This window comes from Anopheles merus, chromosome 2R, assembly GCF_017562075.2.
Source record: "Anopheles merus strain MAF chromosome 2R, AmerM5.1, whole genome shotgun sequence".
Lineage (NCBI taxonomy): Eukaryota > Metazoa > Arthropoda > Insecta > Diptera > Culicidae > Anopheles > Anopheles merus.
The window spans coordinates 49,494,466-49,520,716 of NC_054082.1; the positions used below are offsets into that span (position 1 = coordinate 49,494,466).

Sequence of the window (26,251 nt, forward strand, 5' to 3'; positions counted from 1 at the left end):
CAATTATTCTGGACCTGCATAACCACTTGTTTAAAGGACCGGCTCCTCCGTCAGTTATTTTTACCCATTACTGCTTCTGCTACCGGATGACTGCTTCTGAACGAACGTCCCAGATGCAAATGCCTCTGGTTGTGTTGAAAAACGATTTCTGTAGTATACGTCATAGTCTGTGTTTTAATGTTGGGTTAATTGGGAGGAGGGAACATATAAATCAACTAGTACATTTTGGCATGATGCATTAAAAATAGTGTTCCAATAATTGTTAACCTATTTAAAACGTAAGGTGTAAAAAAATAATTGTATGCAATTTTTCAACCTATTAAATTATTAAACCATTCATAGCATACAATTGGACATCAAAATAGATTTTATATGTTAACAAAACTATCGGAATATTTGAAGTGATTAGTGATATAGCCAATTTTATTTGTCCTCGTATACTCCACTGTGCAAACACGATAGCTATGTCGACATAGCTATTCAATACACGAACCGTATGCAACAAACAAAGTCGACATACCATCTGATTTGGTTTGCACTACGGCCACGACACTCTTCAGCCCTCTGCTTTTACTTCTATCCGTATTTTGTGTAGATAAATCATATGTAGGGATAAAACGAATATATTATAATATAATACATCAGTTCGGATATGTCGATTGTAACATGTACATTTTGTCTACCAAATGCCTTCTTCATATAAATTATCCAATTTTTTATTCAACAACTCGAATAAATTCTCTCCATCAAACAGTTCAGGTATTAAAATCATGTATACTAGCTGTCAGCATTTTCCGCTACATTCCGCTCACACAACAGAGGCACACACATAGTTACTATGTCAGCTTTTGATTAATTATCGTTTCAAACCGAGTTTGCTAGCAATCTTCTAATGTATTTTTTTCCTGCTCAATTGCATCTACTACTTACATACAACAACACGCCGAAGCAATTTCTACACTGAGATATTTCAAATGCATACAAAACGTGCCTCCCACTCATCCTTTCTGCTTCGATCGTCACTAAGTGTGTAAGGTGACTTTTTTGTAATACCTTTTGAAGACAATGCTACATCATGTTCAAGCACAGAACCAAAAAAGCAAAATAAAATGACCGAAAATTGAACATTGCTTTACTACCATAGCGTTGTGGAAGCATATTTACGATCACCGTAATGAATGTAATGCTGCCACCACACAATCGCGTTTGCACTATGCTGTGAACCATCTAGCTTCTATTCATTGTTTAAAATTCGTTGTATCATATTACATACTGTTCAGTAGCTGGCGTGTTTGCGGTGAGGAACGAGTGCAATTCAGTCGAGACGAAACATCGGACCGTTTTCACCACAGTGGAATGTACTGAGATCACATCTAATACTAATGCGGCATTCCTTTTATTTTCTCGGCTTCACAACAACACAACATAAGAAGAAGCACCCTAACAGTGTTTGACTGTTTGTCAGTGACATACACTACCAAAATGTATCGTCCTATCAGCATCCTCCTTAGTGGACCATTTTCAATCGTCAGTCACCACAATACATTCGTGCTTCGCCGTGTTAAGTACCATTTTTGCTCTCATCTAATGAACGAGCAAAAATCTATTGCAAACCAAGGGATTAAAATATTCATAGCGGCAGGAATGTTCGATCCCTCATGCACACATAAAATAAGCGCCTAACATTATGGATCCCTACCAACCTTAACTGTTCCTACCTACATCGATTCTTAAGGACGATTTTTCGTTACAACTGCGTTGTAATGACCGATTTTCGAATAATCGTTGCCTCCTTGGGCTTGGTCGGACCAGTGACCACATCGGACGACACTAACCATGGCGATATGTCCATAGGCGATGGTTTGATATTTTCCTTCATTCGATCCTGTGTTATGATAGGGTAATAAAAAAAAATGTAAAATCACGATTAGTATCACATTTAAAACTTTCTTTTAATCGCAATGTAGCACTTTTGACAGCTATTTAGTATAATTGAGATGCTCGGTAATGTTTCGTTAGTGAAAATGTTAACAATTATCGGTATATGATGACCCATTTCCTTCTACAGCAAATGCAACACAACAAGCAGTGCCGAACCCATAACGAACTGCAAGCCAAAATGGATATATATTTTAACATATTTACACAATTTAACATGCTCCACAACCACATGACGAACTAATGTGTTAGTAGGGATGTACTTACCCATCAGCTTTGCTTTCTTCACATGCTCATCTTCTTTTACTATTCGTTCATTGATTAGTTAGTGATCTGACTACAATAGTACAAGCCTATGGTACAAAAAATAATGACAAACCTTCATTGTTGCGGTATTAGCAGTGGCAGATGATATAACAGTGGCAGTGGTGGTAGTTGCCACACCGTTGCTATCAATTACATCCCGCTCGACGGCCAACTTTGTTGCAGCCGCTGTTCCCAGCGATCCCACCGACGCAGCATCCCCATTTGTTGAGGACGTTCCATGCGGCGTTCCCGTTTTCAGCACATCCTTTGCATCACGAACCACCACTTCGGGTTCATCCATCTTGAAGGGATTGCTGTTCTTGAACTCGCTCACACGTACGATTGGCGACGACATTCTCTTCTCGTCGCTAACATCAGCGGACGACGGCTCTGCTAGCCGATCCTGCTCGACCTCTACCAGCTCAGCAGCGGGTGGAGGCGAAGAGGATGCACCGGACAAATTGTGAAACGGATTGGTCGACTTCGTACGCACCGGGGACGATGGATTAGACATGTTCAGGAACGGATTGTTAGCATTGGTTCGCAGCATCTTATCGACGTCCGCCGTTTCGCCCGCATCCATTGTAACCAACGACCCACCGATCGGTGACGATGTGGGCGAGTTGGTGGGGACACTGATCTTCTCCACCACGCCACCCTTCTGCTCGGAGAAATGTGTCACCGTAACGGTGTCAGTCGTCAGGGATGGTGCCGGAAGAGCGGCGATTCCGTTGGTAAACGGCAGGGTGGGAGACTCTACAGTGCTCATCTGGCTGGCTCCTCCGGCGACGCCACCAGCGGATGCGGAGGAGGTCGTTATCTGCGGCCCGGGTAAGAAGCAGCTGCTACTTACACCTCCTCCAGTCGGCGATGTGGCCGTACGCGAGGCCACTGCACCCGGCGAAGCGATCATGGTTGTAATCGTAGTATGGCCACTACCACCCGTAGGGATAGTTGTCGTACCGGTTAGATTTAATGTTAGCTTGTCGCCACCCTGTAGTAGTGTCGCAGTGCCACCGAACGTTATAGGTGCAGATATTTTGTAGTATTGTTTCAACAACGGGTTTGCATTCAGTTTATACAGTTATCGATGGACACGCATACACACGCACGCATTACATAAAACCAAACAACAATAACACATTTTACAGTAGTAGCATAACGCAACAAATGGGGGATTGATTAGGAATATAGGTTGGTTTATGCATAACCGGGAGGATTGGGTTTGATTTTGTTTGTTGGAAAAAAGAAAAGAAAAACAAAAAATAAAAATAGGACAATGACAAATAAACGTAAACAAACGGACACACACATATAGTACACATATAGCAAGGCCCTCCATCGTACAGATCTGTCATTACAGTTCTCGTCCAGCGCAAAGAAGATACAAAAAGGTGACATAAAATAAATAGTTTAATGGCTCTACCTAAACGGATACTGTAATACAGATACTGACAGTATGATTATGCGGCAAGACAGCACAATAACAGTATAATTAAGCAACACAGCAAGACAAAATGTAGATCACAATGAAACAACGAGCACAAGGCACGAGCATAACGCAAATGCAAAATGAACACGTTATCCTTAATCGTTTAATGCACTGATGATAATGTAGACTTGCGTAGCGAATTATATGACTTGTGCATGTTCCGATGCAATGATACATCCTTCTCATTCGTGTTTTTATGATTATTTTGGGGGTGTGTGCAACAAAACAAATCAATCTCATTGATCCTGTTTCGAAATGTTTCATTATATGTGTGTATGTGGTGCGCATGTGGATACATGTGTGTATGTGGTGCGAACGGTGAAAGTAATGATTGGTGCCAGCTTTGGGTCAAAAATTAGTGCTCATACTGCACGCACCGATCACTTTATACTATACGTACCACCGAGACGAATGTAGCTGCATTCAACGATTCCGGACCCTCGTGTAATGGCTGGCTCGGCACGTACAGTTGATGATTAGTAAGCTTCGGATGCAATTCTTCCTCCACGCGTGCTGCAAATGGGGTGAGCGAGTGCACAGGTTAGTAAATGCAGTTACGTGTAATGAGTGGATGATACGAGGAACCCATATCAACGATTGGTCGCATCCCATCCCAGTCGGATGGAGTTCTAAACGTTTGCCGCCTACCTTTCAAAATATTGCACTTGATTTGTCCTGGAGGCAGCGGGACGCCACCACCGGCGGCCGCTGCCGCGCTGTTCGACAGCTTTATCTGATTATTGGGCTTCTCCGCGTGCGGCGTCGTTGCCAGCTTCTTCAGCGTGTCGTTGTTAGTCTCCAGTTCGGAAGTCTTGTTGATTGTGATCTTAAAGCTACTAGCATCGTTCAGCTCCACACCGTGCAGCGAGGGCGACGGGTCCTTAGCGATCGTCTTCAACAGCGTGTCGATTTGGCTGTCGCGGTCGGACGACGTCGTCGTGTGGATGCTAAAGCCAGAGCTGATCGACGCCTTCCCGAACGAGCCACCGTGGTGAGCGGCTCCACCACCAAACCTTCCAAAGGTACTCATTTCGTGCTCGACGGCGGGCAGTTTGCCCATCTCCGCACCATCATACCGGGCACCGGAGGCAATGTGCGACAGACCCGCCTTGCCGAACGAACCCATCTTTCCACCGTACGCCACATCTTCACTCGAAGAGATGGATTTGTTCGAACTCAACGAGGGCAGATTGCCATTCATTAGGCCCACGGACAGTAAGCCCGCTCCTCCACCACCCGACGATAGCATGCCGCCACCGCTGCCGCCACCGCCACCGAGTGCAATGTCGGAGGTGCTACTGCCCGAGCCCGGCATGTGGTTGTGTATCACCGTGTTCGCGGATGGAGTCGATGTGCCGGAGGTGGAATGCTGGCCCTCATCAGCCGAAGAACAGCTGGCGGTGGTTCCAATGATGGTGGCAGCGTGAGCGACAGTCTGCTGCTGGTGCAGCAGGTCGGCAGAGGACGATGGTGGTACCAGTTGCTTTTGGCGCTCGCGTAGCACGTGCGACTGGCGGCGGGCGAAGCGTTGCGAGGGCCGTCTCTCAAACTGCACCGTCCGCCGGGCCCGGTTTTGCTGCGTGGTCTGAAACTCCGTCTTGCCCGAGTACCGGAACCGCGAGCCCATGCGAAAAAAGTTCTGCCGGGCCGACGGGCCCTTTACCGGCGCCCGCAGCCGGAAGAACGCATGATGCTCGACCGCACACTTCCACAGATGCTTGCACGCTTTCTCGTTGTGCAGGCGGAACACGAACGTATGCTCCTGCTCCCGGCCATGGTCGTCGTCCTCCACGACCACCAGCGTGAGCTTCTTCTTCTTGAAGTCCAGCTTGCCGATCTTTGGCCAGAAGAACAAGCCGATCTTCTGAATGCCCTCGAACACGAGGATGCCGGTCGGCGTCAGACCGAGATGATACTCGCAACCGTCTTTACCCTGCGCAGGAAAATACGAATCACACATTCAACCATTAAAAGTGATACCAATCTTCGGAAGCACTGTTTCTGCGTTGCTTACCAAAACGGTATGCATATCAACGCCGTACATGTCCAGCCATTTGACTTTGTTGAGAAAGCTCGTCTCTGCCTGGGCGGGCGTTAAGCCGCGGCACTTCTTGTACTCCTCCAGTATCATAATTTCCAGCTCTTCGGTTTGATTCGGCACAAAGCGAAACTCGGACACGGTGGCAGCAGAATGCACAGTTTCGTCAAAGTCTCCCAATTCCGCTGCAAAGGATGAGAGGGAGATTAGGTCAATTTATCCATCGAGTGCACACAAAATTAATACATACACTGCAGCGCTAATGCAGCTAGCTCCGAGGCCTGCGGATCGGGACATTCCAATCTGCCGTCTAGTAGGTCCTGCTTCAGTTGCAGGAAAAACTGATACCGCGTCAGCTCCTCGCGCAGTGTGTTCGGTTCCGATGAGTAGAATTTGACCTTCAGGCGCAGCGTGTACGGTGGTCCGACTGAAGCGAGGCGTAGAAAAGCAAAAAGAAATTAGAAACACTCATTCGACTGGGACAGGAACATATACGCGGAAGTTGACTCACTTTTCACCTGCTTCTTTATTGCCTTGGTCGGATCGAGCCAATGCTTGACGTTGTTCGCGTCGGTAAATTGCAGCCCGAAGTAATCTTTCTCGATCAGATCCAGAGAATAGAAAACCTGCTCGTACAGATCGCTGGCCATCGCTTTTTTCTGCAAAGTATAATTAACGTTCGATAGTTAAAGAGTGAGGAAACTACGTTAGCGCCATTAGACGAGGCTGGTTGCCGTGGAGCCGCGCGCAAATGCGATGTGTTGCAAGTGCAATTAAACTTTCCCCCAAAACAAGTGGCCTGGGCTATACTGGTGGGGAGGGAGGGTGATGTTTGGTCCGTACCAAATCATACAAATTGCTCTACGTTCATCGGTCTGACCCGTCGTCTGCGCGCCGGCGGGTCCGAGCAAAATCCTGATTTCTTTTCACTTCCCAGCTCGTATTATTTTAATTACTCCTGAAATGTGGATCGGTGGAAACTTTCTTCGGCCACCATTATCGGGCGGGGCAGTGGAAAAACCTATCGATCGCACTGGATATACCCACACCAAACGCATACGTACTGACTTTCCGCCTATGTTTACAAACAATTACATTATGCAACCTAAAAGACAGCAGTACACTGTACACCAACAGTCGCTTTCGTCGTCGTCGTAAAAATCAAATCCCGTTTGCAAATGTGTGGTATGGGAAATGGATATGAGAAGTAGACTGCGCTTATGGCGGTTGTTTTGCCCCCGTTTTCTACCAACGGGGGCACGACGTGTGTGAAGAAGGTATGCGAACAATGTGAAATACGCCCCGCCACTGTCACAATCACGTAGGGTTTCTCTCAACATATCGAATGACGCACGCCACCAGCTACACTGCATTAACAATTGATTATTGGTAGAACAGGCATTCCCACACATGCCGATGATGCCAAATTTGAAACGCATCGAGCATACCGTAAAACATAGTTTGCTGAACTGGTTATAAGACTTTGAGAAGATTTGGAAGGTAAGATGCAACCAAAGCGTTGCCTACTCTCCCAGGTGGTCCCTCGTTTTGAACCTAAAAAACCTATTCAGAAATGAAATCTGAACAAAGATCGTCAAACATGTGAGGCTAATAGACGTGTCACAGTGTGTGGCAATTTAAATATCTTCCCAACACCTTCGATGCACCGCCATTTGACCAGTAATCACGTACGACGGAGAACTGCATTTCCCATCCGTCCGACGACGGTCTGGCCCTTCGCCCATTGCGTTCCCTCCACCTTTTACGCTACTTATCGACCCAAAAGGGCAGGTAACTGGGTGGAGAAAGAGGGCAAAAAGAAGGTCAAACAACATGTTGCTGCTGCCCCGTGCGAAAGCGATAGTTTGCTCAACGGAGAGCTGCCCAATTTTCCAACACACTCAGAATGATTGGTTGTTGCGTTGTACTTACAGGGTGCACCATACCAGCCCAACGTGGCGATTCCAAGTACTTGTGCCCCGGGCAGCTGTCTAATGGATTGAGGTGTACAACAGCATAACAAAACGCACACACACACACATCATTTGCTGCCGGGTAATGGCGCTCTTCCTGTACACTGAAAAACCATATTCCTCTTCTCCCTGTTGTCTGCCAAGCTGGCGCGTACACACGCGGGCTGTGTTTGGAGTGGTGATTCTCCGTCTGCTGCCATTTCCTTTGCCAAGGCTCCAACCAAAGTGGGAGTGAAACCCATCCCGGGAGGAAGGGCTTCTTTTTCCGGTCATCGAAAGTGAGCCGCCGTGTATACGACGATCTGCGCGAGGGTAAAAGGTGTCGGGAAACGAGTTTCCAACAACGCTTTCGTTTGTTCCATATATCGTACTAACGAGAAGAACTAGCGATCGGGAACTACACTGTGGCGCGGAATGCAGAAAATGGGAAAGAAAGAGAAATAGCGATATGTGAGCTGAAGGAATCTTTGCAACGACGAGTTCTCACACGCGTTTGTAAGTAAGCTGTTTCTGGGTTTAAACTCTGAATGCTGTTTTGAACTGGCTGTTTAGATTTATGTAAAATATAAGGAGTGCCAAGAAGTTCATAGTGTTTTTGACTCTCTTTTTGTGAAGAATAGGTCACAAAATGTTTCTGCCATCGTATTTGTAGAAGTCCTGGTCAACCAGATCACGCCCCATTGACAGAGACAAAAAGTAATCCGAAGGAGCAATAACTGGTGATATTTGGTGATATTCTTGTTATAGAGATAAGTGTCTTTGCACGTTCTTCATGTGTTTGTACAGGATCTTCTTCCTGTATATTCTCAAATTGTCCTTTCTGAATTCTTCACAGTACTCCGGAATATAATTTGTCTTGTAAATAGAAATTTCCACTTTAAACCCTTGAAACCCTAAATCTCTTAAATCGGGTCACTTCAATACATGATGGCAGATGATATTTCTCCACGTCTTCCATAATGAAGTAAATAATGAACATCTCACAAAACATATACTTCACTACAAAAATAGAAAAGAAAGCATAAAGCTCACCTTTGAAAATAAGGGTATCTAATTTCAACCTGATTAAAGTAAAACTATAAGTGCAGACATCCAACATCAAAACGCCACGGAGAAATAGAAAAACTTTAAAACAGATTACTCACTACAAAATCAACTTTTTAGGGTGTTGAAAGACAAAATGACACAATTAAAAATGAGCAGGACCTAGAAGACAGACCAATTACTATATGAGAAAGATAAATGAAAACGATCGTAAAACGTTTCGAAAATTATTGCACACGAAACGAAATCCAATTTGTAATGACGCAATAACCATCGTTGGATATTTTACACCTTTTATTTGCGAACTTTATGCTGACGGTCAATGTCAATGACGAGACGATCCATTCCGCCAGCGAACGTCACCCTCTTTGCTCAGCAAAACAATGCATCTCATCTGTCACACCCGATCTGGCGGCCGCCGTGCTGTTCTGCGTTGACGACTGAACGCGATCGAATCGGTCATGAGTCATTGCGCGTGGCACAGTTATCATCAATAAACAAGCCGGTAACCGACACAGAGGCACGCCAAGGCGCACACTACACACACGCAGCGTGTCAAAAGGGGGCGTCGTGTAAAAAGGGTCCCCTCCCCCCACTCCATGCCCTGCTGTGCCTCTCAGTCTGCTTAACTCATCTCACACGTTCGTGATAACCAGCCACATTCCAGCCATTGCTCAGCTCGATCGATCGGTTCCCCGGCGTATGCAATTCCACACCATATCTACGCGTAGCAAAAAGCACGAGATTCACGACACCCGGGCTATGTGGCGGAATGATGAGTGTGATCGGTTACCTACCGTATGGATTGAGTGCAGTGAGTCGATGATACCGGGTGTGTATGTTGTGTGTGCCGGGACCGATAATGTTGACGTCACGCAGCATTTATTTATAGCCTTACCGAGTGGCGGGACAAACAATAAAGTCGTCTATGTACGCGCTGCCTGGCAAGCGAATTACGTTCCGCGTGCGCAAAAAAATGACAGCAACCGCTGAGGTAATCGGTTTTTGGAGCCAACAGCCCGGGCCGGTGCACCGTGGTTGGGGATGCAACTAGCCAAGCCGCACACGACTCGGCTGAGCAATAAAATGTGGGCCAAAACGACGTCGGTTGAATAATGCCGTCCAGCGGCAGCGCGTGTTTGCTGAATTTAGTTTCCACTTCGCACACTTAGGACAACTTAAAAGGACAAGTTACACGGTCTATACTGCCTATGGCCTTCGTGTCAAACTGCAGTTCTGGATTTGTTATAAAAAGTAAGGAATGGTTCGAACGTGCCAAACTTTTCATAATTTTTTCATTGCACAACAGCGTATTGGAAATGTTAAAACAGTCCCTACAAGCCTATTAAAAGGTTCTACATGACACAAATGCACTAAAACACTCTACATTATCAGCAACAAATAAATGTGAAAAGTGCGTTGTAACCCAATTTGGAAATCAATTTTCGCACACAACCAGATCGGCGAGCAATCATGCCAAAATTGTATGCAAAAAAATCCCCGCTCAAATGCTTTCAAACGCGCTGCTAATTACAGACGTCACCGTTGTACGTGCGAAACGTCCAGCTCCCGCCCGGCGCGGCCCGGGTCTCTATCGGCGTACGGCAATCAAAATTGAACCTTAGCTAATGGCCCAACTGTATATAGCGCGGTACGAAAGCGAAAAAAAAACATATGAATAGTGTGTCTGGGGAGAGCATTGTGTGCAGATAAAAATCGGCGTAAAACCACCGAGGAAAACAAATATCACAACTTGACACAATCGCTCAGAGTCATACAGAGGCACCAACTGGGTAGAGAGCAATTCAGGCACAGAATGAAACATGCACAGACACACACACATACACACATACAGATTAATGTCAACAAACAATGATAATGTTTGTGCGGTTTGTTTATGTAACGAACGTTGCAATACTGCAGAGGGAAACTCCAGCCAAAGGGTATAATAAAAAAACACCCACACACACACATTTCCTCATGCTGTTTTGCTGCACCATCGTCTCGATTTCTTTCGCTTTATCTGTACGGTAGAAGATGGAAATTTGCGAGTTGATTTGGACCCAGACGGGCGAAAGAATCTATGATCTTTACGATCAAGTTTTGTCACAGACGTTACGCCATGTTCTGCTAAGTTGTTGTAATAAAATGTAATAAACGAACAAATTATTGCACGACGCATTTGGCAGTTGAAAAAGTATATAGAAACGCCCATCAACTTACTTACTTTCATCATTAAATGATTGATAATTTGACAGCTATCGTTTAGAAAAACAAAATTATTAATACGTGGTAAAGTATGCCTTGCCGTGTGTTATATACTGGTAAGAGCTCGGAATCGGACCTACCCGATTCCGATTCCATGTGCAGAATCAATTCCGGAGCCGATTCCAGAGTAGACTTTGAAGCCGATTCCAGAGAAGTTGAATCCGGTTTCGATGCCGGAATCGAAATCGGCTCCGTAATCGGAATCGACCTGGGAATCACAATTTGCTCCGGTAACGGAATCAGCATTGACTTCAGAATTCAAATTAGCTCCGCAATTAGTTCCGGAATTAGAGTCGCATTTCTTGATTTGAAATAAGAAATTTCAGAAGCGAAATCAGTCCCGGAATCTCCACGAGAATGGATCTTTTACAAGTAAATTTTGATTCTCTGCGGCTATCAAAACGTAGCATTATTGCATCCAAACGTCTATTCTTATGGGAATCCCGAAACCAACCAAATTTCAAATCCAATTCTGATTTCGGAGCCAATTCCGATTCCAGAGCCGATTTCGATTTCGATTCCGGAACCGATTCCGATTCCGGAGCCGACTCCGATTCCAGAACCGATTCCGAAATTGATTCCAGAAACTAATTCCAGACCTACTATCCCGAATCGATTCCAGAACACTTCGGAGGTAGCCGGAATCGATTCCGACTAAAACTTCATTTTTCCCATCATTAGTGTTAAAGCCTCGTATGCTCCATCCAATCCATAACAAGGACTTATTATCTGACTGCGATATACAAAATAAAACTCGAAATACCGGCAGGTCGTAGATTATTATGTCAAACCAAATACATGATAATTAAACATAGATTTTTTTTTCTTTTTAACCGCCGAAGTTCAAGTAAGTATCAAAAACGTTACGCTATTCTCCACGAACTCGTCAATCCATAGACCGCCAAAACCTCACGGGGCTCTTAATGTCGCTGTGACTAACCACCACCTCCAGGAGGGGACGGTCCGGGGCAAAAGAACATCGAGAACATACTCGAACACGGCACGCTATCTTCCAGCCGGCAAACAGACGGACGACGAAGCGAAGAAACCGACAGTGTAGTGTTGGTAATTCGTGGCAAAGCTCAAACCCTGGCTCCGTGGGTAATGGTGTGGCCACAACGACACGCCACCACCGGTGGTGGTGGTCGTGCAGCAGCACCCCACTCCGGTTGAAAAAGGGGTTATGCGAGGTTGGAGGTGGTGTTGTGCTTTGTGGAGCTCTTCTCCATTGCCATTCGCAAGAGTAACAGACTCCCACCCAACACAGCCGTGTGGCCAATCTTTGTTTCCATTGCGCGTGAGCTGTCGTCTATCGGGGACCCTCCCCTCTCCTCGCGTGCATTGGCGGTGGTGATTGGTGTGATCCGCGCGAAAGGTTTCCCATTACAAGCCCTGTTCGCTTGCCAAGACGCAGTTCGTTCGCAAAACCCCCGCGGTCTGGTTCCATTTTGCACCACACACAGCACCAAATAGAGCGCACCACCACCGAGCTCTACACACACACACACACCCCGCAAATTTCGATCGAGTTGTTCGAGCTTCCAAAGGCAAACAACAACCACGGTGGGAGTGGAGCGAAGGAAAGCTTCTTGTCCACCGCGACTCGCAGGAATAACAAGCAAGTACCGTCTTGCCAAGATAAATCAGTTGTTCACTGGGTCGAAATTTGGAAAACGGTGTTTCGATTGTTTTGCAACCGGCTGGCAGGCTGGCTGGTGGCGCTTTGCCATAATTCGGGAGTGATTAACAATTACATCAATTAAGTGTTTGAATGCTTTAGTAATTCAAATTGCATTTTCAAATACGGCACACGCTACACCATTAACGGTGCTTTGAGCTTGCTTGCTTGCACAACACGTCTTTCCCTGAGCCACTGCGACCTCTCCCACCGCATTCACTGGTGCAAAAGGTGAAAGAACTCCCCCCTGCGCAGACCCAGTTACATTTTCATCTGGATAAACCACTTTCCAAACCCGTTTTCCAGCCGCTCCAGCTGGCCCCTTGGTGACATTTGATGGAAAAAGGAAACGTCGAATCGTGTCCCCCGCAAACCGCCACTACGAGCGTCTTGTCTTACATACCCACAAACAATTTGCATCATATCGAACGAAACTCGTTTCGAGCTTGCAAGTAGTTCAAATAATACAATGCTGGAAACAGTACCGAATTGAGAACACGTCAAAAGATGCGTCACAATGATACAGCACATACACACGCGCAAAGGTCTGCATGATCAACACTGAGGTGACTTTATGGTGACGTTACTGCAGCTGAATCATCAACCGATCGAGCTGCTGTTTAGTATTCCCTTATGCATGTATGCTAATAAGATTTTGTTTACGACCGTGGAAAATACATGAAATGATAATGCAAATGATAAACCGTGTTAAAAATAAGTGCACCGAAGCAAAACATCAAAATTTCGCTATCTTAATCATCGGAATAACCCAAAATGATATAAGATTTATCCACCGCCATTCACATTTCATCATTTTGTTGGTAATTTTTTTCTCTCTCTCGTTGTCTATCTCTTGTTCCATCTCCGTTTTATCGTGCTTTTCATCACATGACACACCCATCCTTCAAGTCTGGCACAGGCTACACCCAGTACCTCTTCGATCGGCACACACTGCACACGATTGGCAGGAAAGTGTTACGGTGCAATAAAATAATCATCGCCACACCACCCCGTCCGTCATTAGCCAAAAGCTTGCCGACCGACCTGAGTCTCTTCTCTCATCACCCCGTACACACACACCTCGGGTCACTTTCTACCGTTTTGGCCAGATGGAGAAACGTTCATAATAAACATGTAGCAACAGATGAAGAAATCTCGTACTAGTCTCGAACCACAAACGCGAATCAAAGTATTTCCCGGGGTGGCGGCGCTTTCTTTACACACCCTTTCAAACCGTCTTCAGATGGCCGGTACGCAGCGTTGTGTTGAATTATTTTATTTTATTCCACCATCCACCCAAGTCCGCCAACATCAATGCAACCTTTTAACATCATTCACACCGAGAGAGGCAGCAGGTTCATGTCATCTCTGACTCTGGCTGACCTGCGATGCTGAGATGCTGGCAGATCAAGACGGACGCCACCACCGCCCATCCATCGGTCAAACAACATCGGCCCAAAATTGGTCGACAAAGGCAGCAAATTTTAAGCTTTAATTGCAGCATCGTCCACCGGTAGATAGTGAAACAATCGCCGGATGATGACGGGGCGAGTAGGCGGGTATGGTGGGAATGCAGAAAAGTGAAGCAATCATTGCATCTCAACAATAAAGCGCGACTGCGAGCGCCCGAACCAAGTTTTGCCGGTCCAATGCGCTTGATGTGGGTACGAGGAATGGAGGAAGAAGGATGGATTTCATTCATGTAGATAGATGTTTTGTTTTTTTATCTCTCTGCGGGTCACAGACAGAGAAGGTTCGGGAGCTTCACGCGTCCAATGCATTAATGGGACAAACAAGTTGTTGTAAATTTTAAAGAAATTCAAAGCAGCTCGTGCTACGCGCGATGGATAAAACATAGCCCGTCGTCAAGAGCCATAAAGTGACCTTGTGCTGCGCTAATGTGCAAACTTGTACAGCAAATTTCTTGATTTACCGTTTTACTGTCTAATGTTTCCTCTGTCGTTCATCTGCTAATTCATCAAGCGCAAAGCTTCGCGCTTTTAATTACAATTACCCTCCCTACATTAACGCATCACTCTCCAGTGGAAGCTGCAATGCATCAAAGTGAAAGAAAAGCACCCTGAACCATCCTCAAACACCGCCATCACCAACCGAGAAAAAATCCATTTTCCAAATTCAAATAACCTTCCGTCCGAAAATTGATCCGTCACTGTAGTTAGCATAAGCGATGATACAAACCCACGCAGGCGTCGGTGGCGTTCGTGTGGCGCATGACTTTCTACTTATGGAAATAATTACTACTTTCCTCTGGGGGCTATAGTTTGGAGATTTTCGAGTTTCGACGAAAAAATACGGAAACACACTCGACCGGGTCGGTCGTCTTCCTTCCCGGGTAGGGGAGGGTTGGGTATAGAGTGCGCGTCCAAAGGTTACGAAGACCGCTTGGGGTCAGTCCGGAAACAAAACGTTCACCTCAGCAAACGGGTAAAGGAGGTGGTGATGTGTAGTGGAGGATGCACTAATGTAGAGGCAATAAAAAAACAAAAGTACTATGCAGACACACCTCCACCCACTATCTTCAGCGTATGATGAAGCTTACGTTCGGCCTTGTTTCTCTTCCGGCGTTTCGAGCGCATTTGGGGAGATTTTCGATGCTTGAATTTTCACCCCTTGAGCCGTAGGTTGCATTATGAATTGTTTTACCTTAAAACACATACACACAAACGAATGTAAAATCAGTTGTAATGCTTAACATCACACGCAGCTTCCCGTCCAATGGTGAGACACAGCAGCTCTATATCAAATCAAAAAGAATTAAGCTTTTTTCCTAATACACATTCCCTCGCGCCCAACTCATTGCATGGGAAAAGAGTGAAAACACGGTAAGAAATATTTTCTGTTGACTTTTCGCAACCCAACAGCATTGTTATCATGTTTTTATTATGACTCTTCCCCTTTCTCACTGCCTAACTTGAGCCCCCGTTGTAGTAACGCAACCCCCGTCGTTCCGCGGCCACACACCAATTGTCACTTTCGGTTGCAATATACTCTTATTTCATGCACATAATTTTCCAGCTCAAAAACCGACAACACTGCTCCTCCTCCGGTTGGCACATCGCGGTGGTAAAGGTTTGTGAAATCGATTTTAATTAAATTCTTCTTCACCTTGGAATTTGAAATTGTATGCCGGTTTCATTTTCACAGCGTGTCACAGGGGAACAAAACAAAAAGAAACTATTCTGCTGTAACTTATCAGAATGAAAAATCGCCCAGCTGGACATTCTGTGCCCCGCTTACTCTGGGATGAGGATAGTTAGCGTGAATGAACGATATTGAAGCACCTTCAAGCTATTAGTTCGACTAGGAGAAGCAGTGGTGCTCGATCGAGGGTATTGTGTTGGATTGTTGAAAAGATAAGAAAAAAAACACAAAACGAAACCAAAGTAGAAAAACATTGAAATCATCTTCAATACTGATACACTTTTTATTGCATCAAAGCATCATTATGTTCCGTTACGGGAACATAGGAACAGACAAATGATTCATTATGGAATGTCGCTAGAATGCTACATAAATATTTAAGTTTTGTGTTGAAATTCTTCAAATAACTGTAATTAGTGTCTGTAATAGTGATGAGAAAAATGAAGTTTTCGTCGGAATCGATTCCAGCTAGTTCTGAAGTTTTCTGGAATCGATTCCGGATAGTAGGTCCAGAATCTGTTTCCAAAATCGGTTCCGAAATCGAAATCAGGTTGGGAATCAAAATCTGCTTCAAATTCGGAATCGTTTTCGGCATCTCCATAAGAATAGGCATTTGGGGGTCCAATGATGCTACGTATTGATAGCCGCCAAAATCCAAATTTGCTTGTAAATGATCCAATTTCATAGAGATTCCCGGACTGGTGTCGCTTCTGAAACTTCTTTCAATTCAAGAACTGATTCTCATTCCGGAGCTAATTCCATTTCTAGAAATAATTCTGATTCCGTTATCGGAGCAAATTGCGATTCCCAGATCGATTCCGATTCCGGAGCCAACTACAGAATCGGCCCCGGAGTCTACTTTTGAATTGTCTCCGTACTTTGGAAATTACAAGGGTTTTGTAATGTTTGTGTGATGTAAAATTACAATTGTAAAAAATCTGCTCAAATACCTTGTAAAATTATCATGATTCCTAGAAGAGACTAACATTGATGACTTACAAACAAAAATAGATGCGTTAGAGTCAAAAATTGATGCGCACTGTCAAAAATGGATGCATAAGAGCCAAAATTAGGTGGCAACGACTGTATGTATAGCTTTGTTCTCAACTAGATGCTTCATTGAATATCGATGATGTAAACAACGTATGCTGACATTAAGAGAATGTTTTAATTAATATCTGCTGTATATTAGACGTTTTCAAAACTCACTTTATAACTAAAATATATGTGGCTGCACTATATTGATCGAAGGAATTGTTATTTTGCATTTATATTCTCTATTTTTTTACCATTTATGGGTATCAATTAAATAATTTATATTAATATACTAGCTGACCCGAAAAACTAAGTTATTCCGAAAAAACTAAAATATTCCATTATTGCTTTTTTACTCGGGATATTTGTATCGTCCCGTATCCCCTCAGGATCCGATCATCGAGTGTAAACCCCCAGCCACCTTACACCAAGTGTCAAAGTGCTGTATACAACACAAACACAATCCTGCTCTTTGTATGGGAGTTAGAAAATCATTATTAAATTAATTTTAGTGTAATATTTGAACGATTTTTAAGTCTTAAAACCTATTCTCATACCACCCTAAGGTGTGTGCAAAGTTTCGTTTCAAATGATCCAGCCGTTTCGGAGGTTGCTCACAACAAACACCGTGACACGAGATTTTTATATATATAGATAGATAGATAGATAGATAAATTATTATGATGAATTATGAATTATGATATTAAATATTAATATCTTGTAACGGATTGGGCGTATTACCATTAAAGTCAGTAATCCCTGGCTTGTTCATATATGATATCCATGGCACCCCAGGACACATAACTGGCTATCATATATGACATCCATGACACTCAAAGTGTTAAAACCATCGCAACAGACAGTTTTCAACCTTTCTTGACCAAGTATTTTTGCTTCGGCAAGAAAAAAATGCATGAGCTAGTTTAATCAAGCTTGCGACGAAACGGCGTTTGTTTACGATTGTTTAGTTTTGTATGCGGTTTTGAAAGGAATGTTGAGATGATTCCAGCTGACTCAACCTCAAACTCCTTCTAAAAAAACTGAGTAATATGGTATAGCCCCCGTAGTGGGTTTTCTACTCTTGGGCGTGAAAAGCAAATTCCATCCAATAAGTAATATAATATTAACAAACATATCAACCATCAACGAGTTCATCATCTATGAAAGCACTACCATCACGACCGCTGTGAAGATATGACCTATTTTCCTCCCTATTCCAGAGCTAGATCTCGAAAAAATAAAAGTAAAGAAATGGAAACGTACGCACTTTAGTCTGTTCAAACATTCCCCAGGACGTGGAAAGATACCGAACGAAACAACGTTACGTGCACACGCGCCGGTGGGTTTCACTCTTATCGCAATATCCATAAAAAACGCAATATCTAAACGAACGGCAACTAAACGTTAGGTCGGTTCCATCTGTGTCTAGGAGAAGGTAGAAACAATTTAAAAAAATGAACAGAACAAAAAGGTCTAGAAGTCACCTTGAAAAGAATGCGGACGATGGCATCTCCCTTCCAAAAAAAAAACGCAAAAGAATGGAAGAGAAAAAGCACGAGAAACAAGGCACATGATGATGCGAGGGAACTAAAAAAACAAACAAACAAACCTCCCTTTCCTACACCCCCAGCAGTAAGTTAGGGGATGAGATTGTGCCCTTATGAGAAATGCACAAGCGGAACTCTGATTTACCCAACAGGAAGAAGAAAACGACAAAGATCAACCAAGAAAACCCCGCGCCACTGGAGGCGATCTCAATCTTGCTAAGCTTCAGTGCCGTTGGTAGGAGTAGACTCGCGGCATGGCAAGGGTTAGGGAAAATGAGATTTGAGATTTTAATAAACCAACAACACCGGCAATTAAACTGTTATTATTCTCACCACCATCACCATCCATCGACGTACGGTGCCGAGAGAGCACCCGGTTCAGCCACAACCGAACTGTTCCAGGGCCCTGTCGAACCGCCACCACAGCTGGAGGTTTTCGGGCCGGAAGCCGACCGAATCTGCTACGGGGAAGAAAACAGATTGGTGGCTTTGTACGAGAGAGGGGCCGTTGTTGAGCGCCCGGTCTTTAGGCCTGTGGCGACCCAATGGGAAGATGTATCGCTTACTTCCTAGAAAAGCGCTCCTCACCACATCGAGTGTTACCAAGCATTTTCCACCATTTGCTCATTCCTTTCCGGAGCACGCTATCAAGGGCGCCCCCCCGTAAAGGGGGTGGTGTTCGGGAGATGGAACTTATTTTCGATTGTTGAGCCATCGAACGGCGCTGCTGGGAGCGGGCTCGAGTTTTCGAGCAAATTCAGCGGCCATATGCAATCCTAAGCGTGGATGGGAAAACACGAGTTTATACCCCCAAACGCGTTCCCAAACACACGCAACAGGGAAAGCTACTTCCCCAAACGGCAACTTTTTTCTTCCCATTCAATGGCGGTAGTGATGGAGAGATGGCTTGGCGACACGCGTACCGACTTCAATTTCATCCGAATTTCCAGCACAGGCAATGGTGGTTCTTGATGGCATTGGTTTCAATGTGTCTGATAGCTCCAAGGGTTTTCCCCAGCCGGTAGAGTGATATAGCCCTTAACCGGGAGTCGCAAGATACACAAAAGCGTTTCTTTCCTGCCACTGCCTGAGGAGATAGAGCAAACGGAAGGCCATAAGTAAGGGGCGGTGTTTCGGAAAAAAGGGCTTCTAACGGAGGTTCGTGTGATCGGGGATTGTTTTCGAGAGTGATACCGGATGGGTGTTTGTCACACATAGTAGGTTGCATAGTAGGTGCCTGGTTAAATGTCACACAATCTCCTACGGGGGGTGGCATGGGATCGAAAGACAGTGTCGTGCTGAGGTCTAATTATTGAGCCGGCTATTGCTGAAGCGTGTTAGAAAAATGACAGAAAACTAATCGAAAGAAAGAAACAGACCAGTTGTTCATGTCTTTTCTTTCTTTCATTTTATTTATTTCATTTTTGTGTTGCTCAGGTTGATATTAATTCAACAGGAATTACAACAGGAATTACAACAATACAAGTCTGTTGCTATAAGTATTGAAAAATCAGTTGGAAGGATTTACTCAATGTTTCTTTGTGATTTGTGGAGCCTTCAGCAAATAAACAAACACAATAAATTCCTGTTCCGACACAGCATCGCACACGGCACCGGGCATGTCACAAATGAGACAAACGGTCCACTCCATCTCGCTCGTGACGCTTTGAACCGGTATTAGATAGCGTGTCTAATGCCACGCCAGGGTATGCTAATCGAATGCCTTGCTGTACCGTTCATTCTCACCCGTATACATGGCTGTGCACTGATGCATGCCCGACTGTGTGTATTTGTTTGTGTGTGGGGATATATAAGTATGTGTGTCTGTGTGTGTGTAAGTCTGTATCCGTGACCATAATGTCGTCATCGTCAAGAAGGGCAGTGGCGCGGCTTACTCACCACCTCCAGCCGGACGGTAACAGTAATAGAGAAAGACTTCAATGTGAACAAGCGACGAACCCAAACCATAAAACGACGTCATCTGCTGTGCGTGCTGCTACCCTGCCGATGTGGGCAAGAACTCCTCTTACCTTGAGGAATGTGTAATGAAAGAAACCGGTGTCGACGGCCAATAAAGTGGGACACACCAGCGTGATTTTTTGAGCCGCACCACCCAAGCCGAACACAAAGTAGCAACATTGAACGCAAATTGATAGTGTCGAAAGGTTAAAAAAATATCGTCGAAGATAGTTTATTATTTAGTCAGCTGGAAGGAGGGATCCCCATTGACACCGCCAGGTTGTCGCCGTTGTCGTATAGCCACATTCAGAGTGTCCTCTGTCGTTTTTTTTTTTTTTGTTGCCTTTACCTTCCTAACCACCAAGCCCGGCAAAAGTTTATCGAGTTCGACCGCCCACCAACTCCACCACCCGGGCGCAATGCACACCTTGACATTCCAGCAGCAGTAGCAGCAGGCAGTTGGTGATAAAAAGCATCGAGACAGTATCGAGAACACTGGTGCTACTACTGTTTCCATTTGTTTCTCTGCATTACCTTCTACTCCTTCTCCCCCGGTCGGTTCTCCAGCTTTCAAGTGCTTCAATGCACGAGTTAACAACGCGTTGTTGCATATTATCACCAACCCACCTGAGCTAGTTGACTCTCTCAATAGCATGGCCTCGTGGCGACAGCTGTTTAAAGGACGCCCTTAATGATGCCTCGATAGCACCCCTCACCTACCCATTGCCATCTCCTCCGGTACTCGTAAGCTTCAAGTGATTATGCATGGGAAGGGAAATGAAGCTACTAATTCATTACTGCTTTAAAAACATTGCTTTACTCTAATCAACACGGTAACAAACAGCCATTTTCGCTCACACACACACACTCACACACACATACACACGATGCAACAACTTCCGTTAACATCGATGTTGCCGTGCGTGCAAGCGTGGTTAACAATTTCGTAAAACTTACTATTTTGAGGTTAAACCACACAACACGTGTGTGCTTGGCTGTAATACGCTTGATGCTACACACTTGAATAGCATGCACCAAGCTCTGTAGACATACGATTCACATATTGGGAGTAACGCTGATGGGTGAGGATCATGATTGCCCTAAATTAGTTTCCCTCCAAATAGGTTCTTCTTACTACTTGACCGACATATTAACAACATCACATCGGTAATGATGATATCTCACATGCGAAAGGGTAATTAAATGATGCATAATAGAATCTTTTTCGAACCGGTCTCATGGTACAGTCGTCAACTCGTACGACTTAACAACATGCCCGTCATGGGTTCAAGCCCCAAATAGACCGTACCTCCATACGTAGGGCTGACTATCCTGCTATGGGGGGAAATCAATAAGTCACTGAAAGCCAACCCCACAAGTGGGTTGGCAGGCCTGGCAGGCCTTGACCGGCATCGGTTGTTGAGCCAAAGAAGAAGAAGATAATAGAATCTTTAGGATAACATCCCGTGAATTATTTGATGTTCAGTATTAACAAAAGTGAAGAACTTTAACGATGACTACTGGGCCGTTACATGAAGAACGTCAAACAAGAACTACGAAATAGTTGATTTTGTTTTTCCTCTATTTTAAGAAGGAAAAAATATCATAAATAGTTCGATCCAAGAACAAATAAAAAATCATTCCTTTAGGTTCTTCATGTAAATTGGATTTACCTATTATATGGCAGCCTGATATTGAAATAATTTTGTAATTTTAAGGTAAATTTTGGAACTCACTATCATTCAATTTCTTCAAGAATACATTTATGGTACTTTTTTAAAGTTTCTCAAGGATGATTGATTCCTTCACGGCATATTTTTGGATTCGTACCATGATATTATGAGTTTTTTTATATTTTTGTTCAATTATTTTGTTCAAAAATTTTGATATTTTGATATTGTTGTCAGCAAATCGTGAGAAGTACAAACAAATGTCGAAGCTTTCATATTTGTTCGTTAGTTTTTTTAAGTTGTACATTACGTTATCACACACACCTAATCGTATAAATTTTGAATATTCTTCTAAAACGTTATCAAAGTATGCCTGACATGCAATCAGTCAATCTTACAAATCAATCAGTCCATCAAAATCGCTCAAAACCCGGAAGCAATTGCTCTACGCCCTCTACCGTCTCTTCCGTATTCCGACACCACAAGGGAAGAAGGTGCCTTTCACACCCTTCAGTATTCTACCCAATCGTGGTATGTCGCCAAAAGAAACAAATGATTAAAGACAACTATTTTACTTTGGCTTCCGCCACCGTTGTTCCGATGGGGTGGTGTACGCGCTACACACTATTAGGCGTTGCGATGGCAAACAGGCAGCACAACACAACGACGAAGAAAACCGTCGTGTATGCAACAACCCCCAACACTGCTTATCTTATCGAAAGTTTCAACCCACCCCGGAGCGGGAAAGGGAGGGCATACCACCAGCAACCAAACTAATGGCAGCAAAACCAGGAGACCAAATATTTGCAAACCACCCGTACGCGCCGCTCCATTTTGGAAAGGTGTTGGTTATGCAGGTTTTTTTTTGTTTTTTGAACTTATGTTCCGCCTCCTCACCGGCATCGAACACTTACCGTAAGATCCACCGGTAGGTCCGTGTTGTCCAGCAGTATCACGCGACACGGGATCAAATTCTTGTTCGTCGGGATGCGCTGCGACTTGATCTGGCTGTCGACCGTGTCGGCCGCAGCACTGCGCCCCTTGCGCCGGCTGAGGAATCGCAACATTTTTGGGCCCGAACGAACGGATCGACAACCTTTCCCTCAACTATCCGCACCGCCGAAACCAGGAGCTGGCAATCGGCAGAAACAGTGGCAGCAGCGGCAGAAGAAGAATGGCGAATTTCGCGATCCCGCAACTGCCCTTTTCTTCCGCGTCGTTGTGTCTCTGCGTGTGTGTGTGTCTGTCTGCTACTATACGTTGACGTTGCTAATGGAGACCACGGCACACCGCGAGCCGCCGCTCATTCAAAGGGATGAATATTCTTTGCCCTCCGTTTTCGCGTCCGTCCGGTCTGGGTCTGGATTTTGCTGGCACGACGAGAAGGGGATACTCTGCACCGTCGTCGTCCGCTCGATGTTTTCTTCCGCTTCTTCTTCTGCTCCACTGCCCGTGTGTCTGCCCTGTCCGGTATTCCGGTTTCCTCTGCTGCCTCTGGAAACTTCTTCCACTCACTGCTGAGGTTGGAGTGTGTTGCTGGTGCTGTTGTTGCCGCACACGTCACACAGTCCACTTTCTGGCAAAGCGTTTCTCTCCTGCGCTGGTGTGAGTATGTTCCTGGTGAGTCGGCTTTACGGGGAAAGGGGGAGGGCAGAGATACAGCCCGTGACACCTCGTCGCACGACCCTTGACACGGTACCGACCGATTGCTGCTGCACCGAAAATACGCCAGCGTGGGCTGTGCAGCGACACCCACCGGGGGGCGTTGTGTGTTGGCGGTACCACCACCTCACCACAGACAGCCTCCTCCTTTGCGCGATGACGATAATTTTGCGTACCTTTTGAAAACAACAGAACGGAACACTCGATTTCTTCACCGCACTAAGAACGAGACTGCAGAACAAGAAACAGACGCGCGCACACTCACACACACACACTGCCAAACGACCAAACACACTGGTGGGATAAGGTGTCCCCCCTTTTCGTTGACGATTCAACCACTTTTGCTTTATTCCTGCTCAACACGCACAAACACACACGCGCGCGCGTATATGCGGGACAACCGCTAGAACGGTCACGGCGACTTCGATGCGTACAGGCAAACAAACCCGATCACCCTTTCTTCAGGGCTTCTTCTTTCTACTGACCAGCGCATACACACTCACACACACACGCGCATACCGCGCCCCGCGCATGCAAGACGACCAACACTACCACACACACACACACACACACACGAATCAATCTAAGCAGCTCAACCAGGTCGAAACTTCTTTGCGCCTACTCTTCTACCTGGGTGAAACCAGCTTTTTCTGCTGCTGCTGCTGCTGCTGCTGTTGTGCTTTTCGCTTCCCTTTTCTCTCTTTCTCGCTCTTGCACGCTCTCTGTCAGACTCTCGCTCTCTTTCACTTCTTGGATGGCAAAGCTATCTCGGGGGTTACTCGATGCACCTTCACCCGTCTTTTCTTCTTGTCGTTTCTTCCACCCTGCCCGGTAAGCTACAACCTACATTCACAGACACGGGCGCACACACACACACACACACTACTGATGTACGCACGTTTGTGCCAAACAGGTACAGGACCGTGGGGCGCACGACGGACGGTGGTTTGGGTGCGAATCTTTCTCTTTACCAGCCCCGCCGTACCGCAGCGATCGATCTCTTCAGTCCGCGATCGGAGTTGGCGAACAGACTGCCGCGACAACAACCCACAATGGTGGCCGTAGCTTTTTCTGCACTTTTCCTTCCGGACCATTCATTCTTACACCGCATTCGCGCCGCAAAACGGGGCCAAGTGTCCGTACGACCGTTCCGGAGAAGGAAGGCGATTTTTCCTTCCTTCTCCTGCTTCTTCGCTTCTTCCTGCGATCCTGCACCAATTCTGGGCGGGCGTACCGTTAATTATTCGCCCACGACACACTGCTGCCACACGGCAAACCGATCGATCAAACACAGGTGCGAAGAACTTAGCCACCACACCTGCACGCGCTGCACTCTCGGCACAGGTACCTTTTTTAATCTAATTAGAATACAATTGGAAGCACCAGCAACACCACCCGGTGCACACGTTTGGGGTTTGAAATTTGTCAACGAATTTCGGGCAATGCGCCGAGATAACACCACTTAGCGACACACACAAAAGAACGCACTCACACCCAAGTGCGTATGGGTTCCATAACACTGCAGTATTAGCAACACAACACAACAAACAGCGTTGTTGATGTTTGTTTAGTTGGCTTGTTCACTTGCACAAACTAGCCAGCCTTTACCACGCACGGACGGAGCCCGTGCCTGCTCTTGCGATAAGTTGCGGTGCGAGAATGATTGCTTTCGTTCTTCGCTGTCAGTGCAACACGTATTTTGACCTCACAAGATAGCCCATTGTGAGTTATGACCAGCAAATCGTTTCATATTCGACCATATGTTCGGGGACAGCCATCAGTGAAGGTGAGAATCGATTAAAATACGATCGAAATCAGTAATAAAATGCTCTTCAGTAGTGTAAAACTGAACATTTATTAAATCAACACAAACATTTTAATTATAACCTGGGGTTTACAGTCACGGTGACAGAATGACTTTCCTGTCACTTTTTGTTCGGCGGGTGAAGGAATACAAATCACAAAAGCAAACAATCAATTTTACAGTTGGAATTACAATCACAAATACCGTGTGATAAAAATACATATAGAAAAAAACTGCATCTATAAACAGATACATTTCTATTTTATGTCGATAAAAACCAAAGCGTTCTTCCCATTTCTACAATTTCAATTTTTTCACCATTTCAACTCCTTCACAGTTTCGCTCGAGCAGCGCTAGGTGAGCGCTTGGCCCGAACAGTTTTCGGTATGTCCCCATAAAATATAAAAAAATACTGCAACCAAATTTTTATTAAAAAAATTTCAGTTTTACGAAAACAGACATCAAAATATTTTTATGAAAACAGACATAAAAATGAGAAACAACCTAATTAAAAAAAAACGCGAGACTATGACGGGGTTAATATAATATTCCAATAAGAAAAGAAGGATCACGGTTTAGAAAATATATGTGCGCGATGACACAAAGTCACCGATATGCCCGAACGATGATCAAGTTTTATGTACTGAAAAAGCGTACTTAAATAATCACATTAAA

The 26,251-nt window shown here is 45.1% G+C and overlaps 1 protein-coding gene across 2 annotated transcripts; it reads right to left on the bottom strand.

The window, feature by feature from the left end:
* Nucleotides 1-695: 695 nt before the first annotated feature.
* LOC121603694 (band 4.1-like protein 5) lies at nt 696-25,430 on the bottom strand. Of its 2 annotated transcripts, XM_041932794.1 has the most exons (8): nt 23,025-25,430; nt 6,286-6,433; nt 6,025-6,201; nt 5,751-5,959; nt 4,385-5,669; nt 4,137-4,249; nt 2,318-3,238; nt 696-1,885 (listed from the first exon to the last, which is right to left on the bottom strand). In XM_041932794.1, the coding sequence occupies exons 1-8, from the start codon at nt 23,175-23,177 to the stop codon at nt 1,748-1,750; spliced, it is 3,144 nt and encodes a 1,047-aa protein (XP_041788728.1). In that variant the 5' UTR covers nt 23,178-25,430; the 3' UTR covers nt 696-1,747. The 2 variants fall into 2 exon arrangements, with proteins under 2 accessions (XP_041788728.1, XP_041788729.1); XM_041932795.1 differs by lacking the exon at nt 2,318-3,238.
* Between the last annotated feature and the right edge of the window lie 821 nt (nt 25,431-26,251).

Coding starts and splice junctions, on each gene's coding strand:
- LOC121603694 (XM_041932794.1), bottom strand. CDS start 23,177: ATGTTGCGATTCCTCAGCCGGCGCAAGGGGCGCAGTGCTGCGGCCGAC. Junction 6,202..6,285: donor AATAAAGAAGCAGGTGAAAA/GTGAGTCAACTT, acceptor GCCTCGCTTCAG/TCGGACCACCGTACACGCTG. Junction 3,239..4,136: donor CAGCTACATTCGTCTCGGTG/GTACGTATAGTA, acceptor ACACTACTACAG/GGTGGCGACAAGCTAACATT.